General features: G+C 36.5%; 1 protein-coding gene across 1 annotated transcript; it reads right to left on the reverse strand.

Annotated features, from left to right (window-relative positions):
- Positions 1 to 15119: 15119 nt before the first annotated feature.
- Positions 15120 to 17273, reverse strand: LOC105991398 (disintegrin and metalloproteinase domain-containing protein 25-like). The gene has a single exon (XM_013024041.1). The coding sequence runs from the start codon at positions 17271 to 17273 to the stop codon at positions 15120 to 15122; it is 2154 nt and encodes a 717-aa protein (XP_012879495.1).
- Positions 17274 to 19258: the final 1985 nt, after the last annotated feature.

The raw sequence follows: 19258 nt of genomic DNA on the forward strand, positions 1-19258 counted from the left end.
GTGGGGGTGGAGGGTGGAGAGGAGAAGGGATGGGAAGGGGAAACAAAGGAGGAGGCAACAATGCTTGATAAGAAATGTACTCACTATCTTGCCCATGTAATTGTAACCCCTCTGTATGGTATTTTCATAATAATAAAATAAAAAAATAAGTGACTCAGACTTTTCAGGTAGGTATATATAAATGCTTTATCTATTATGGATAAATGCTGTCTATAGGGAATTAGAAAAAACAGAATTTAGAAGAAGAAAGATAATTTTTTTCTTTTCCTTTTTGGTACTGGGGATTGAACCCAGGACATCATACTTGCTAGGCAAGTTCTCTGCCACTGAGCTATATCCCAGTCCAAAAGAGATACATTTTAAAATGGCACTGGAATACAATTCATAAGGAACTGATAATCTGGCATTTAAAAAATTGCCAACCTGGGAATATGACTTTTAGACAATTTCCCCCTTTCAAGGAGAAGACTTATTTATATTACATAAAGAAGTTAATTGTATGATAATAAAACAGTCCATTTAGCAGAAAGTTATATAATAATTATATATCCAAGTATCAGACCACCAAAATATGTAATGGAAACTTTAATATGAGAAGAGAGAAGTAGGTTAATATAATCGTAGTAGGATATTGTAATATCACCAGTCATATCCAGAGAAAAAGTTAGTAATTTTACTGGCCTCTAAAGTTTACTATCAGAGTTTACAAAAATATAGAATAAGTGAATTTAATGCATCCAACAGCCCAGAAAATGGCCCTTCTGTCTAGCATGTCAAAAAGAATTCCGTTTTCAAGACTGATGCACATGTTACTCATTATAGAGTATGGCATAGCTATATTCAGCAGATGAAATTATATTTACCATTATAGAGGAAAACTAGAAATCAGTGACTGAAGGAACGCTGATGAAACCACAGATTTGTAGAAGTTATATCAAATCCTCGGAAAAAGCAATGGGCTAGCTGAAATCAAAAAGAAATTACTAGAACATTATGAGCTAAACAAAAATGAAAGCAAAAAAATTCAAAACTTATAGAAGGTTGCAAAAGTGATATGAAAGTTGAAAGTGCAGTGTATACCAGCAACTTTCAAGTAACCAAAAAAAAAAAATTAGGAATGATCTCTGTGCAAGGTTAGCATAAGGAGGGGCATCAAAAGTTGCAACAGAAAAGAAATTTTTAAAAAAGAGAAACAAAATCAATAAAACCAAGAATAAGTTTTCAAAATGATGTACTAGAATCAACAATTTGGTGAACTAAGAAAAGAAGGGAGACTTTCAAATGAAGTCAGGAGCAAAAGTGATAAAAGTCATAAAAGCAAAAGTCATAAAAACAAAACCCAACAAAATAAATACCAGGAAATACTCATAGGGTAGTGTGTGGAGCCAAGAAGTTTGGGGTAGATGAATTAAAAAGGGAAGGGGGCAAGCATGCAGTCAAGAATCCATTGTATATACTTCAATTTTAAGTGGAAAAAAGGGAAGGAGTGGGTTAAAGCGGGTAGGGAGTATGCATGTGAAAATGTTGAAAGGTGACACAGATCAAGATACACTATGTTCATAAACTGCTTTGCTAAATGGCAAACATATTCAGTATGGATAAGACATATTCAGGATGGATAAGAATGTTGAAAGGGGTGACGGTGATCAAGATGTATTCATAAACTAATTTTTTGAGTGGCAACTTCTCTGTAAAATGACTTAACAATAATAAAAATACTTCAAAAAGATACCATAATAATAGAAAGCAAAGTATCCTGTCAATTCTGAAAAGCTTTATCGAAACAAATAAGATAACCTAGAATCATTGGGTAGCCTGAATAGAATATATAACGTTTTGATCTTGAATCAAGAAACTGGAAATTCTGGGCATGTCAAAAGCAAACAAGGACTTTGAATAGGAAACAGGAACTTCAAAACAAGTTCAGGCCAAGAAGTACTTATTAGGACATGCTTCAAATATGTAAGGAGTTAACATCAATACTTTGCAAGTTCTTTACAAAGTAGGAAGTGAGCAATCCAACACTATTTTCATGCATTACCCTGATACAAATGCCATATAAAATTATCACAATAAAAGAAATCTATAAACCAATAACTCTAGCAAAACAAAATGGGGAAAATTGAAAAATTACTATGGATCTAGATTAAATAACATAGAAAAAGGATTAAACACTCTGATCAAATGTGATTTGTCCAAGAGATCCAAGAATACTAAACATAGGCAAATTTAATGAAGGGACATACCACATTAATAGGATGAATAATAAAATCACAGGATCAACATAATAGCTGCAGATAAAGTCTGGGACACAATCCAACACCATTGTACTACTAAAAATACTAAAGATACATAACATAGAAGGAATTTACCCATAAAAGCCCCATAGCTAATGTTATACTAATTGATAGAGAGTGACACTTTCCTGTAAGATTAGGAACAAAACAAGGGTGTGTGATCTCACATCTGTGCAGTCAGCATACTTTCGAAAGTTTTCCTAAGTCTGATGAGATAAAAACCAATCAAATTGGATAGGAATAATTAGGATTAGTTTCCTTTTCTAAAAAGATCATTGCTGGCGCCAGTGGCTCACACTTAATCCTAGCTATACAAGAGGCTGAAATCTGAGGATTGAGGTTCAAAGCCAGCATGGGCAGGAAAGTCTATGAGACTCTTATCTTCAAGTAACCACCAGAAGATCAGAAGTGGCTCAGTGGCTCACGTGGTAGGAGTGCTTGCCTTGAGCTGAAGAGCACTGGGACAATGTCCAGGCCCACAACCAAATATATATATACATACATACATACATATATATGTTATATATATAAATATATATAACATATATATATTACATATAAACATATATATATATAATTGTAAGGGTGATGTACAGAGGGGTTACAGTTATATAAGTAATGTAATGAGAACATTTCTTTTTGAGCAGTGTTACCCCCTCCTTCATTTTCTCCTACTCTCCCCCCACTCCCCTACCCCCAAGTTGTAAACTTCATTTCCAGCACAGTGCTTGTGAGTATCAACGTTGTGCTCTTTGTCCCACCATTTCTGTGATTCCCCTTTCCTTCCTTCTGCCAAGCAGATAAACAAGACAAAGGGTACTGAAATAAAAAAAAAACAATGTCTACAGAAAATAAACCAAAGGAAAAAAGCAAAGAAAAAATAAATAACTGCAAACAGTACATTAAAAAATAAACAAACTCTTGTTTCTATATCTTAAAGTTTATTTTGATTAGCATTATTTTATATGACCATATGCATATAGCTATTGAGCTATTGTGATCCTCTGCTAGGACTCTCCTAGACATATACTAATTATTACAAATGAGGGAAACCATGGAGCCTATGTATCTTTGGGTTTGGCTTATTTCACTTAATATGATTTTTTCCAAGTCTTTCCAGTTCCTTACGAATAGGAGATGTCATACTTTCTAATGGAAGCATAGAATTCCTTTGTGTATATGAAACACATTTTCTTGATCCATTCATCTACTGAGAAAGCCTACAGATTGGGAGAAGATCTTTACTAGCCATACAAACAGACAAGGGACTCTCATCTAAAATATACTTAGAGCTCAAAAAAATAAACTCCCCCCAAACAAATCCTCAAAGAAATAACCAAGTAGGCTAAAGACTTAAAAAGAGATTTCTCTGAAGAGGAAGTAGGAATGGCCAACAGACACATGAAGAAATGCTCAACATCTCTGGCCATAAAAGAAATGCAAATCAAAACAACATTGAGATTCCACCTTACCCCAGTTAGAATGGCCATTATCAAGAAAACAAAAAATAACAGATGGTGGTGGGAAGGTGGGCAAAAGAGAACACTACTATATTGTTGGTGGGAATATAAGCTGAATCAACCACTCTGGAAAGTAATATGGAGGTTCCTCAAAAGACTAAATATAGAATTCCCCTATATTCCAGCAATTTCACTCCTGGGCATTTACCTAAATGACCAAAAACAAGGCCACTCTAAAGCTACCAGCACAGCTAGGATTACTTGTCCTTGCAGTATCGTCACATATATTGAAAATCCATAAATCATCACAAAATAGAATTAAAAATAAATGTCTTACCAAATAAAAAAGTTTATGCTCAATGTATGACTAAGTGTAGTCTGTAAAAAAGAAAGCCACTGTGGATATCAATAAATAGAAATGAATTGTATCAAAGAACCAAAATTGAAATTCCTTGCATTAAAGTGCCATCACCAAAATAAAACAATTCATAGAAAACAATGAAGGTTTAACAAAGTCCTCAAAAGTATTGGTAAACTTAAAGATAGACTATTGCATACATCTTAAAGTAAGGATTAATAACAATAGAGAAATATTCATTATTATGAAGCACTATATATATACATATATATATATAATGTATGTGTGTGTGTGTGTGTGTGTGTGTGTATGTGTCAGTTGTGGGTCTTGAACTCTGGGCCTGGGTGCTGTCCAGTTTTCTGGTAGTTGATTGGAGATAAGAGTCTCATGGATTTTCCTGTTTGGGCTGGCTTTGAACCATGATCCTCAGATCTCAGCCTCCTGAGTAGCTAGGATTACAGGCATGAGCCACTGGTGCCTGGCTGAAGCACTATATTTTAAGAGGTGAAATTTTTCCTTCATTTAAGAAACTGGTTGAGAACCAGCTTATTACTTTAGTTAGCATTACTTCTAATTGATGCTCTCATTCTGCTGAGGTACCTCAGTTTTACAGAGATTAGAACTTTAGAAGTATTCACATACCTGTTACAACTTCTTGTCTTTATGTTTTCTTTTCCTCTGTGCTTTGATATGGAGATTTTCCAATTGGCTGGTCCTCTAGTTAAATATTTCTATAACCAGATCTGTTGAAACCATGTAATTACATTTTGTAATTTTAGCTTCTAAAATATCAATTAGATTATTGTTAATTAACTGAAGACATTTTACATTTTAGTTTTGTACATATTTTTCTATTTTAAATTATTGAATGATGGCCACATTTTCCATGGGTTCATGGTCTACTCTAATTTTGACACTGCTTACAATTAATTTTCGTTGTCATTTTCTTTCTCTTTCATTCTCTCCCTCCCTCCTTGCCTCCCTCCCTCCCTCCCTCCCTCCCTTCCTTCCTCTCCTTATCTTTCTCCGCATCCTCCTCATTCTCAACCTCCTTCTCCCCCTTCTCCATCTTCTTCTGGAAACACTGAAAATCAAGACTTCACATTCACTCAGTTTGCTTGCTCAGCTGACATTCTACCAATTAAGCCATGTTTCCAGCCAATGACTGTATCTTTGACTTTGAAAGATAGGAAAATAGATCTGTATCTTCCAAAGATGTACAGTATAGTTCTCAGCTTCTTGCCAAATACAAGTGGAAAATCAAGCAAGGTTTTTAGTAGAGAAACAATGTTTCTTGAGACAAGCTCCCTTTTACTATTTATTTTCTTCAAACTATAACAAGACTTCATTTAAACATGCCTTGGACATTTCAGAGACGTTCAACAGTATCATATTTACACTCTAACACTTAGCAAATGGGACAGAGAAAAATAGTGCTAACTTGAGGTGCCAAATGTCTAATGTACAAATCTAGCCCTGTGTAGAACTAAGAGGATTGTGATTGCTCTGTTCTGTCCTCAATTCACATATACAAAGAGGATTGTTCCAGGAGGAAATTGCAGGTCACCACTCATCATTTCAGAATGTATTTTCATGTTTGAAATTTTACTTCACCCTGTGATCCTGGAACCATAATTCTTAGCTGCCTTCAAAATACGATTTGTAAAGTTTAGTCTGAGAGAAAACCTGATTTGACATTACACATTACATTGTACATATAAATATAAGTATCTTTTAGTCCCATTTTCTAATCAAAGTTTTAAGGCAATTGAGTAGCAATTACTAGTATTTTATCATTGATTATGTGTGTGGGGGTGGGGGGGTGCCGTCCTGTGACTTGAATTCAGGGTTATGGGCACCGTACCTGAGCTTTTTCTCTCTCTCTCAAGACTAACACTCTACCACTTGAGCCACTGATCTACTTTCTGCTTTGTTACAAATTCTTAAGGAACTCAGTCATACAATTTTCTGATGTTCCGTCTTCCTGTCTTAATATTATTGGGTAGGTAGGAAGAAGAGGGAGGGTTGGCAAAGAGTAAATGAAAATGATAGGTTTCTCTCTTTACATGATAAAGCAGAGTGCAAAATGTGAAGACAGTTTGAAATTCAGAGCTAGCAAATAAAAATATGCATTCACACACACACACACACACACACACACACACACACACACAAATCCATACTAACACACACACAAATCCATGAGTCAGGCCATTTTTGGGGAAACACAGAGACTTATTCCATTAAAAAATAAATTGATTAATATAGTTAAACCAAGGAATTCACCAGAATATATTTTTTTAGTGATGAATGTTTATAATCCTGCAACATCATCATTATTAGTATTTTGTGTGCTGGATGTTAGACTTAAAATCAGGTTTTTACATTCTTGTTTGGCTTTTTCACTCAAGGCTAGTGCTCTAGCTCTTGAGCCACATCTCCATTTCTGACCTTTTTTTGCTGAAAAATTGGAGATAAAAAACATAGACTTTTCTGTTAGGGAGGGCTTCGAACATGATCCTCAGATCTCAGCCTCCTCCGAATATTATTAATCTCTGGAATGGAGTTCTGTCAATAGATTCTAACATATGCAATTATATTTTTATAGCCAGGACTCTAAATTTTATTACATAGAAATTTCTACATAGATTGGGATTTTTTTCTGGAATTGTAAAATTTTGCTTTTCTGTCTCTGGTGAATTTTGAACAATGAGATTGGTTTTTTTGTTTGTTTGAGTTTTTTTGTATCAAGTATAGTTTGAGCATTGATGTTTTCTGCCTAATAATGGTATTTTTGTTAATAAAATAATGTGCATAAGAATTTAAGGAAATCTATCTTGTTTTGATGGATGGGCGTTACTCAAAAGTGTTTATATTTCTTTGTATTATAAGAAAACAACATTTATCAAAACTTTTGCTATGTAAAATGAAAAAGAAATCAAACAAACTAGGAAATTTTGAAAATAATAGTAGAGGCATAAAAAGAGGTTATTCAGAAATGAATAGCCAATCTATCTATGAAACTCAAAAGAAGAGAGAAAAACTCCCAGAAATATCCTGTTGTACTGGGGCATCAAAATTCCTGATATTTCAGAATGTCACAAGATGACAGGGTGATTTCATTGTGACATAGGAGGGATGATTTCATTGTGACCTTTCCACACAGGTATACAACATATTTCAAACTCCCCTGCTACTCTCCTTTATTCTTTCCCACCCAATACAATTTCAACAGATTCCCTTATTCTAGTTTCCTACATGCTGACAAAAATTGTTCTCTTTCACTCTCCTTATTGAAACTTTTCTCCCTAGTAGTTCCTCACTACAAAGACTTTTTTCTTTCTCTTTTCCTTCAGTCTTCTATAATCTTTTGCTGTTTTCATCCATGGTTTTATTGTATCTCAAAAATATTCATACTCGGGCTGGAAAGGTGGCTCAGTGGTAGAGCACTTGCTTTGCATGCATGAAGCCCTGGGTTCGATTCCTCAGCACCACATAAGCAAAAGAAAAAAGCCGAAAGTGGTGCTGTGGCTCAAGTGGTAGAGCGCTAGCTTTGAGCTGAAGAGCTGAGGGACAGCACCCAGGCCCAGAGTTCAGGCCCCACAACCGGACCAACAACAACAAAAATCAGACTCTAACTTTCCTTCTTCCACATTTTAGCATTTAAAGTACCCAATTCCCAATGTCTATTTTCAAGATTTATGTCACAAATCAAACCTAGACAAAGCACACATCAAAATACAAACACTGAAAATATTTATCTCAATAATGCAATATACTATCACTAATTGGTGAAAATGACATCAGGTACTGGTGCAGTGCTTGGTTAAAAACAGAGAATATTTTCTTTTTTTCAGTAAAATGTATATGTACACTAGCAGCACATAATTGAATGATATAGGACTATAAAACTTAATGGTGTACCATTTAAAAAGAGCATTAAATATATACTTGAAGAACCTGTCAACATTTTTTGGATATTTTCCATATAAAACCTAGATTAATATTTTTGCCATGCCAGCAAATACTGCTGGAAACACAAATGATAGATCCTATTTACAGGGATAAGGCAGAGAGGGAAACACAAAATTAGGATCCTATAACTTGAAAGCTGAGTCTAAGATGGAAGTCATAAAGATATATTTACTTTAAATATTCCTGTGTATTCGATAATTTGACACTTGTCACCATTGCTCCTTTTTCTAGTTTTCTTTTTCTTCAAGAGTTCTTAGCTGAGTACCCTCAGGTATAAAATTGAATTTGTCCTTGTGTTTCACGAGATGTTACAATGACTGAATTTCAGTCATGGTACTTTATATTTTAAAATTCATTAATTTAAAATTCATTTAATATTTGTTTACTACAGGACTGGATTTTTTTAGTCTTGACTTATAGAAGACAAGACTCTTTTTAAAGGCTGAATATTATCCTCATGTTATACAATGAAAGTACCATGTAAAATACTTAAATAAATGAAAAAAATATTGAGAGTTTACACAAAATGTAACACCACAAAGAATGTAACACCACAAAGAATGTAACACCAGTAAGAGAACAACTTCTTGAATGTTATAATGCAATTTGACATGGATTCCTTGCTCATTTGTCCTGATATATTTTTGTTCATTGGTATTTTGGGGTGTTCATATTTTCATTTGTCCTGATATATATTTGTTCCTTGGTATTTTGGGGTGTTCATACTTTCATAGCAGAAAAGAAGATGCAATTCTTTTGAGAGTAAACTAAAACAACAATACTTATCCATCCTAGTATATTCCTAAAGCCTCCCCTTACAAGCTAGTTATAGGAAAAACAAATTCAAATGGATATTTGAGCTGGATCATCTTTTATGCATGGCATTATTTTATGCTATGACTCTAGAGGCCAAAGTTCTTCAGGCAATGTAACATTTTTATTTATAAAGTGATGCGGTATTGTGAAAGTTCAAAAACCACATAGCTGACTGATATATAAACAAATTTTCACCAATTTATTTCTGCTTCCAACAGTTTTATCAAATGTATCAATCTCTGTAGTTCAAGTACCAATATTTGAAGATCTCTGTTTGTTTTTCATACTACGGACAACAACACCTTAAAAAGACTTAGTAGGGCTGGGAAGGTGGCTCAGTGGTAGAGTGCTTGCCTTGCATGCATGAGGCCCTGAGTTGGATTCCTCAGCACCACATAATCAGAAAAAGCTGGAAGTGGCGCTGTGGCTCAAGTGATAGAGCACTAGCCTTGAGTTGAAAAGCTGAGGGACAGTGCCCAGGCCCAGAGTTCAGGCTCCACGACTGACCAAAAAAAAAAAAAAAAAGACTTAGTAGCTTCTGGCAATTAAAGCAGAACAGTGAATAATAAAGGATATGGCCTCCTTGAAGATCTAGACATTGTGGACAATATCTTGATATGCCTAGGTGTGTTTTCTTGCACTAATTATTTGTACATCTATGCTTTAGAGTAAAATACTAGAGTGACTTACCAATAGATGAAGTAATGATTTCCATCATATTTTCTAACGATAACCTGTTTTATGGCTCCTTTGTGGTAACTGTCCCATGAACACTTAAGATGTTTTGCTTTTTGACCTACTTGAACCCTCACATGAAAGAGAAATATAAATTCTCTTCTTCCATTGTATCTTACTGGATTAAGTTCTACCAATAGCAGCTTCTAAGTGTACAGAACCTGGCAAGTTGCTAAGATTCCTCCTCATTGTGACTCTACCACCTCAACCAAACTTAGTGTCTACTTACTCTTCCATGTGTAAACCTGAATCCCTTACCCTATCTACTCTGCTCCAGAAACTCTTCAATAGGAGTAAACTCATTTCTTTTTACTCATGGGACACAGCAGGCAGGAATTTAGCTTCATTAAAAGCACATAAGGATTATTTTTGTCTTAAGCCTTACACACTCCTACAGTACAACTTTAAGTACAAGAAAGTAGAACAGTGCTCTTCCTTTGACCTTGTTCCCATATCTAGAGGATCAGTATGCTCTAAGATTGAGCAAGGAAATTTTAAGAGACTTATTCTGGATAAATCACATCATAGACAGGTTTTTTAAAAAAATTTATCTCAATTGATGGTTTATCTTGAATGTTTTGCAGAATCTGTCTTTTGTGTGGAGAGAAGTCCTGTTATAAAAATGTCAAGGCTGTGGAAAGACCAATCAGTGACAACAGTTTAGCAGGCCAACCTTGAAGTCTCTGGGTCCATATAAAACCTATGTGAAAGCAAAAATAGTTGGATGTACAAAGTGTACAAAGATGTACAAAATGTTCGAACAAAGGGTGACATTTATCAAGAATTTGAGCCAAATCTTAACTCTATCTTTTCCTTTCCCTCCCTCTCTCTCTCTCCCTCTCCCTCTCTTCCTTCCTTTCTTTCTTTCTCTTTCTCTCTCTCTCTTTCTGTCTCTCTTTCTCCTCTCTTTCCTTTCTTTCTTTCTTTCTTTCTTTCATTTCTTCTTTCTTGTTTTTTTAATTGTGAAAATACCATACAGAGGGGTTACATGAGCAAGGTAAAGAGTACACTTCTTATCAAGCATTGTTGCCTCCTCCGTTATTTCCCCTTCCCATCCGTTCCCATCTCCTCCCCCGCTGGCGCCAAAAGTTGTACAGTTCGTTTTTCGACATAACGTCTTGTGTATCTCATTGTTGCAATGGGTCGACATGTATCCCTATTTAAACAATTTGTTTTTTTCCTTTCCCTCCACAAATTATACCAACATCAAATACAGTGAAAACAGGGGTTATACCTTGGGGAAGGGACATAACAAAGCAACAAAAAATACACCCTACAAATACGTTAGAAATCTTTTTTTCTTTCTTTCTTTCTTTCCTTCTTCCTTTCTTTCCTTCCTTCTTTCTTTCTTTCCTTCCTTCTTTCTTTATTTCTTCCTTTCTTTCTTCCTTCCTTCCTTCCCTTCCTTCCTTCCTTCCTTCCTTCCTTCCTTCCTTCCTTCCTTCCTTCCTTCCTTCCTTTTTCTTTTGCCATAAATGCCCCTGATGTCAAAATAGCTTGTTTCTCAATCATGACACATTTTCTATATAGTAGAATGTACTTCTGATTTTCTTGTTGCTTCTTACTTAATGAATATAGTGCTTACAGATTTTCCTAACATTACTGTCCCAAAATATTCCGCATTCAAATTTAAGAAACTGTGATAAAACCCTGAGTGAATGGTCCCTATTTCTAAGGGGAATCTTCACAATCCCTCACCTGCCACCAATGACAGCTCTGTATTTTCCTTATTTGCAATAAGGTTCACTTCACCCCCTGCTTTTGCTCATACTGCTGCCCTGTTGTCAATTTACTTCCCATATTGAACTGTGTTGTGGAATACTTGAAGCACTTCATCCTCAAGCCTACCTAACCAATTCTCCAAGGAATTTAGACATCACTAATGATCTCTGTCTTTGAGATCAATACAAAAGAGACAGTTTGTATGTGCATAAAATTGCTTTTTCTGCTTATGGAAATCTGTTTTCTAAGAGACCAGGCAAAACCACAATGTAGAAGAAAACACAGATGAATTGAAGTTATAGTAGGAATAAATTTCCTAAGTCAAGAAGTAACTGGCAGGTTCGACTGAAGACAATTTTAGAAGACTGTCTTTAGCAAGTTACGTGAGTCACATAATAGCTAATATAATTTGTCAGTTATCACCTATATCATAAAAATTACAAATATTGCAAGTGTGATATCTGCTACTAAAGTTTCTCCCACTACATGTCCACCTTAATAAATTTGTTTGCCTCTGCTTTCTCAATTAACGCATGAATTGCCTAGCTGTTCAGCATAAATTTTCTCTCTCCCTCCCACCTTCTCTTCTTTATATTGTAAGTTGTGGGGGCTTGAACTTTGGGCTTGGGCACTGTCCCTGAGCTTTTGTGTTCAAGGCTAGCACTCTACCACTTGAGCCACAGCACTACTTCTGGTTTTCTGGTGGTTAATTGGAGATAATCTCGTGGACTTCCCTTCCCCAGCTGGCTTTGAACTACTAGCCTCAGATCTCAGCCTCCTGTGCAGCCAGGATTGGAGGCATGAGCCACCAGTGCCTGGCTCAACACAAATTCTTAACTGACAAAAGTTGACCTGATCATTTTGATCTCTATATTTGTTTGCTTCACAAGGCCACAAAATTAGTGTCTGAACAAACGTTAATGTATGACAGTTCTGGAGACCAGAAGTTATCTTTTTTTATTTTTTAAGGACATACTTCCTCTGCAATTGAATGATTGATTTGAGGATTATCTCTAGTCTTAGTAGTATTTCCCTGGTTTGTATCAGTACGAAGCTAAAGCTTCACCTTCTTTATCTGTATCCAAATATCCACTTCAGAAACACCTATTTACATCAGATTATATATGTGTTAAGTAAGAAACTGTCACAGGAGAAAAAGAAATTTGGTGCATAAGACAAGATGTCAAATCACCAGGAAGATAAATAACAATATATACACTTATATATGATATAGACACCCCATAGCATAGCACCTACATATTAAAGCTGATCAAATAGAAGATCTAGAAGGAAATAATAGTAGTAAATTTTAATACCTTCCTCTATGTGTGTGTGTGTGTGTGTGTGTGTGTGTGTGTGCGCGCGCGCCTGCCAGTCCTAGTCTTTAAGGGCCTTGTGCTCTCTCACTTAGCTTTTTCTTATGACTAGCACTATGATACTGGAGTAAATAGTCCAGCATTTTCACTGGTGAATTGGTTTTAAAGACTCATGGGCATTTCTCTAAGGGCTCACTTTGAAGCTCAAGCTTCAACTTCCAGTTTGCTGACTAGGTAAAGTTACAGAAATGAGTCACCATTGCCCAGCTCTTTCCTTTCTTTTTTGTTTGAAATTTTAAAATCCATTAACACAGTGTTGCAAAGGGGTTTTATTTAGACAAATCTATATCTGCTCAATACCTTCCTCATTTTCCATTTCCCCTGTGCATTCCCAAAGCCAGCTTATTGAGTTTCTTTGATCCATTTTTACACTCACATATAATGTGTTTTGATTACGTTCATCTTTCACTACCCTCTCAGTTCACTCTTTCTATTCCTATTAGTGTCTCTATCCAAGAAAGGACATGTTGCTGGGTGCTCACGGCTCACACCTGTAATCCTATCTACAGGAGGATGAAATCTGAGGATCACGGTTCAAAGGCACCCCAGGGCAGGAAAGTCCTTGAGACTCTTATCTCTAATTATCCACCAGAAAACCAGAAGTGGCACTGTGGCTCCGGTGGTAGAGGGCTCACCTTGAGCTGAAGAGCTCAGGGTCAGTGTCCAGGCCCAGAGTTAAAGCCCTATGACTGACAAAAAATAAAAATAAAAAATAAAGGACATGCTTTATCTTTCTAACACTTAGTTTGTTGTTGTTGGTAGTGGTCATGGAGCTTGAAGTCTGGGTTCTATCCCTAAGCTTTTGTGCTCAAGGCTAGTGCTCTATCACTTGAGCCACAACTCTATTTCTGGTTTTCTGGTGATTAATGGGAGATAAGTCATACATTTTCTTGCCTAGTCTGACTTTGAACCACATTCCTCAAATCTCAGCCTCCTGAGTAGCTACATTTACGGGCATGAGCCAACAGCACCTGGTTCATTTTCATTTAAATGCATGTTAGTTGCTAAAAGAAGCTTTACTGTGGTACTTCATACGTGCATAGTCTGTTAATTAGTCAGATTTTCCCTATCCGCTAATAATTAACAGTGTCTTGTATTTGTTTTATTCTTCATTCAAAGATGCAATGTGCTTTAGATCCTCAACTCTCAGCCTTTTGGGTAGCTAAGCTTATTAAGTGCGAACAGATTATAAAATGAATTCTAACTTTAAATAATTTCCTAGGGATATTATTGGTTTTTCATAAAAAAATTCAGATTTTCTGACATTTGATTTTTTTTCTGTGTTATCTATGGTACCAAGTTTCATTCTCTACCACTCAGATGTCAAAGAATAAGAAAACACACTTCTGAGATAACCACAGTTTGCTAGCTAGGAGATATATGTTGCTATTGCTGCTAGGAAGAGAGATCAAGAAAGACATTGGAATATTCAAACTAGAGATTTTAATATCTCATGTGGTTATATGACTCTCAAATTCAGAGCCGAGGGTCCTGTCATCTTGGAGCTAAAACCTCTTGAATTTGGTGCAGGGATCCTGACTTAGGACTTTGGTTTGGTAGTGTGCTGTATCTCTGAGGCTGACAATGCTATTGCTCTGGAAGATACTAAATATGTATGTGGAAATGTGCAGGCTGAAAGCTACTCCTACCACCAAAGAGCTGTTACGATGCTGTCATGAACTCAATTAGAGATCTCTCAGGTTCCCAGTCTCCCTCTGGTGCCTCTATGGACAGAAACTACAGAGAGAACTGGCAAAGAGGAAATGAAATGGGAGTTTCTTCTTTCCAAGTGGCAAAATAGTGAAAAGGGGAAGATGGTTTGGAAATGAGAGACATCAATCAGACGTACACACACACACACACACACACACACACACACACACACACACACACATGTTGAGAAGAGGAGAAAGAAAAAGGGAGGAAGGAAAGAAGAAATACAGGGAGAGGAAGAAAAGAGAGAATGATATAGAGGTGGCACAAAGGAATTAGCTTTGCTTGGGAAACTCAAAGACAAGAATTCCATTAAATATGACCACTAAGTGGCTTAAAATAATGAACAGTGTGATATGTTAGGACTCATATATTTTTTAATGATGTTTATGATCCCTCAAGCTCAAACATCTTTGGAGCTTTCTGTCACTTACTTCTGATGCATACATTCACATTAGTACTGCAAGGATGCTGAAAATTCGTATATATATGGTATTTCATTAATGGGTAGTATCATTTCCTGCAGTTGTAAAATTTGACTCTGTTTCCTTTATGTTTGAACATTTGAGTTCTTCTTCTCCAGGGAATGTTTGAACAGTGAGCTCTTATTTCTCAGGTAGTTTTACCCTTGGGGTCTTTATTCTTAGATGACCTTTGAGAACTTTTCTCAAAGAAACTTCTTCAAATAAACCATGAACAAACAGAAGAACAGGACAAAAAAGCAAAGCATCAAAATTGGTATTAGGTAATTCTTTTTGTTTACTCTTTCATCTTCTACAAAGGTAATGGGTACCTTTGGAGGTGGGCCACTATCAATGCTCCCTCCAAAGCCTTTTATTAAGCAGTTCGGTGGGTCCCACCCATTGTTGCAATGGCAGTGATGTTTATTATTGCAGGTGCCTCTCATATTGCATTTTCTTGGTGAACAGCCACTTGACCAAAATGGCCTCAAGACACACCTCTTGCTGAGGCACACATGTCTTATCCCACACTCCGTGCCATCTTTCACATAACCAGTGTCTACTTTGGTCATCCCCCAATGGTAGTCAGTGCCCCAGCAGGTGACCTCATTGAAGTGAGTCCAATGAATATTAGAGTGTTCTTCCAAAGAAGGAAACTCTGAAATGTTCTCACACTGAACTCTCCCACAGAGGACATCGGAGATGGGACACTTGATGTATTTATAGCTAGTTAAACCACAGTTTCCAAAACGGTCACCACGGGTGTTCATTTCCCTGTAGCATTTACTTTGTGCATTTCTGGCTTTTTCACCAAAAATCTTCTGACATTGTTCATCCCGATTATTACAGCTCTTCTTATAGCAGAAGCTAGTGCTGAAGCAAGGAGATCCATTCAGCAAATACACATCCTCTGGGCAATGCTGTGAAGTTCCATTACACCATTCAGGAAGATCACATTCATTTTCCTTTGCTCTGCACACTGTGCCTGAAGGCAGGAGGTGACAATCTTTGCAACAGAGCCCAGAAGCGCATTCAGCCCCATATTTCAGAGTGCAGTTTGCTAGACAACATAGGTCATTTGCACATTCTTTGAGGGATCCACAGTCACACTGCTCTCCAGCATCAATCACCTGATTCCCGCAGAGCTCATATTTATATACGTGCAATGGGCTTGGTGGCATGCGCATACAATTTGTTTTCTTAGTTGTTTTTATCAGAGCAGAATAACTGCAGTTGCTGAATTGTGTGGATTCATTTTCTGTTGGTGCCATTATGCATTCCTTCATTCCGCATACACACTCGTTTTGATCATCGTGAAGCATACCCAAATTATGACCTATCTCATGTGCCACCGTGTGTCCATTGCTATGCAAATCCTCCCCAACATGATCAACTCCACAATTATAATTTTCATTGCATACACTTCCAACATATGCTAAGCCGAGAGTTAAACCAAAATCTTGCTGTGTGAAAAGATGTCCCAGATCATTTTGTATCCGAGGATCAAGACTTTTTGTCTTCCAAAGGCAAAAGCCTGACAGTGCATCAGCTATGGTCTTTTCTGACACAAAGTTTTTTTCATTCCAGATCTCGAGTCCAAGTAAAATAGCATCAACATCTAGTGAAAGTAATAGGGAATTGACTTCATTCATAATGCTGAATACTTCCTGTATCACATTTGAGGCATTACTTCCATGATAAATGAATCGTTGTTTGTCCACAACCAATACAAGTTCAAGAAAATTTCTATGGGTCCACCAGCCCTTATAATCGCTTTGCCTTTCAATGGGTTTATCACTGTCTTGAAACTTCAATTGTGCTATTTCTTCTGTTAATGCACATCTCATGATGGGGAAATGTGTCTCCTTACTCTCCATCTTATAAACCAGATGTTCAAAGGTGGCAGAATGGTTCTTGGGCTTAATTTCATAACGCATATTATTTATTTTCAGTGTTCCACGAAAGCCCCCCAAACAGGTGTTAAGAACCACCAGAGAATCTGGATCTCCTTGCACATAACCATGGTAATAGCAATTATTTGGGACAAATGGTTCATCCTTAAGGACAGCTCCCTGGTCTGTGTAGCTAAACACAGAGAATTGTCTGGATATGAAAAACTTCTTGATCTTCATGTGGACAATGTATCTTTGGCCCCCAAAGTGTAGGCTGTAGGAGATCCAGAGTGGATGCCTACCACTTCTCCCATCGCCAGTTAGCTTCAAAGGTATCACCACTTCAGGGGGGTTGGAATGTTGTGCATATCCAACCGTGGGCCAACCAGAATAAAAGAGTAATAACCACAGCCAAAGCTTCAGGAAAGTGCTACTCATATGCATCAGTCCCTCACTTTGAGCCATCATGAGCGATGAGAAGTCAAATGAGGGAAGGCCTGGAGGCAGTGCTGGTATGTCTCTTCTCTTTTTCTTGGTTATATGTAGCATTGGTTTTTTTTTTTAAAGGTTTCTCTTCTGCTTGAGTAGTCCTTCAGAACTAAAAGGAAAAGAAGGGCCAAGGTAGAGTTAGGTAAATTGTGAGCAAAGCAGGTTGGAGAAAGAGCAGAGTATGGGTTAATGTGGATTTTTGTTTGGCCCAAGACTTGAACAGATATCGTGCCTTGGATTTGCTCTTTAATTATGGTGTGGCAGTCACACTATGAGTGTGCAAAGAATCAGAAATAAAATTAATGCACTCTAAGTGGAGGTAGGAAAACATTACAATTGTAATATATATGCAGTGGGGCAAAAGCATCAGAATTACTGGCATTTTATTATTTTATGGTCCCCAATATTAACTGGCAAATGGAAATATCTCATGTAAACACAAATATCTCATAAAATTACAACTTTACAAATAATGCTCTCAGTAGTCAAAATGCACTAGCATATATTTGTGAAAATGAGAACACTGCTAATAGGACAGTGGCAGGCTTCCTAGAGGGATATGTTTCCTTGTCCCTAAATAAAATATTAACAAAATATTATGCAGATAATGTGGTAGACATTGAGAAAACACAAATGAATGGTCCAGGTGGTCTGAGAGTCCATTGTCTCAGTATTGGTCAGATGGGATTTGTTACAGTAAGAATCATTGACATCTGGCAGGTGGAACTTTCTGTCAGTGGATTTCAATGCATGCAACTATATATTTGTCCATCAGGGGTCTATTCATTACTACATCAGCCTGGATTGTTGTTCAATGTTTATATGTGTATATGTATATATATATATGTGTGTGTGTGTGTGTGTGTGTGTGTGTGTGTGTGTGTTTATATGTGTATATACTCATAAGAAAAACTTCTCAAAACTTCTAGCATTAAAAAATGAGAAGGAAATTAAAACTGACTTGGAAAATAATGTTTGAAATAAAAGAACACTACAAGCAAAAGAAAAGTATCTTCAGAAATGTAAAGCAAATTCGCAATCCTCAAAAGCAGAGAGGTAAACCCACAGTATTCAATTCAAATTCCTGGCATTTAAAGATTATTTTTTAACCTACAGAGGGGCTGATTTCATTGTGATCTCTCCAAATATGTAGACAATGCATTACAGTGCATTCAATCAATGTCACCCCTTCTGCAATGTTCTCTTATGCTCCTCCTCCTGTCTAATACAATTTCAGCTGTTTTCATTGTTCTATTTTTATGCTTATGGATAATCTGTTTTGAACCTGTCATCATCTTTATCCCTGCCGCTTTCACTAGAAAGCCTCATCCCCTCCAGTGCCTATTTCTCTACCCTGACAAATTCCTATTGCTCACTGGGTTCATAGTGGTTTTTATGCTGTTTACAAATACATTTGCAGTATAATCTCAAAATTATCCACACTCTACTCATGCCTTCCTACATTTTGAGACATTAACATTTCACATGTCAGAAAAAAATAAAAATACCTACACATATCTCATATGAAAATAGCAATACTAATTTTTTCTGAATAATACAAATGTTCTATCATTATTTTGTGAAAATGTGAAATGTGGTATTAGCCTAGTGCCTGCCTAACAGTACTTAAAGGCTATAGATGTGTACTCTCTGTAGCTGTACAAAGGTACAGCTGTACAGTACAAAGCTGTAGTTTATTAATACAATGTTTCTGACAATTGTCACCCTTTCACCATCCTCTCCCATCCCTTGGAAGTCCACCAGTTCTCTCAAATTTCTTAATTTTATAGGATACACATTGACAGTACTTATTAGTTGCTTTGTTTTTCAGCAAAATATGCATAAAACTGTAACATACATAGAAACACTTTGGACATGTCATTGGTTGATACAAGTTTTAATGGTGTACAATTTCTGCACAGTGGTGGAAAGACATCAAGAATCTATAAACATGCATTGAATAT

Source organism: Dipodomys ordii, unplaced genomic scaffold (assembly GCF_000151885.1).
Source record: "Dipodomys ordii isolate 6190 unplaced genomic scaffold, Dord_2.0 Scaffold4, whole genome shotgun sequence".
Taxonomy (NCBI): domain Eukaryota; kingdom Metazoa; phylum Chordata; class Mammalia; order Rodentia; family Heteromyidae; genus Dipodomys; species Dipodomys ordii.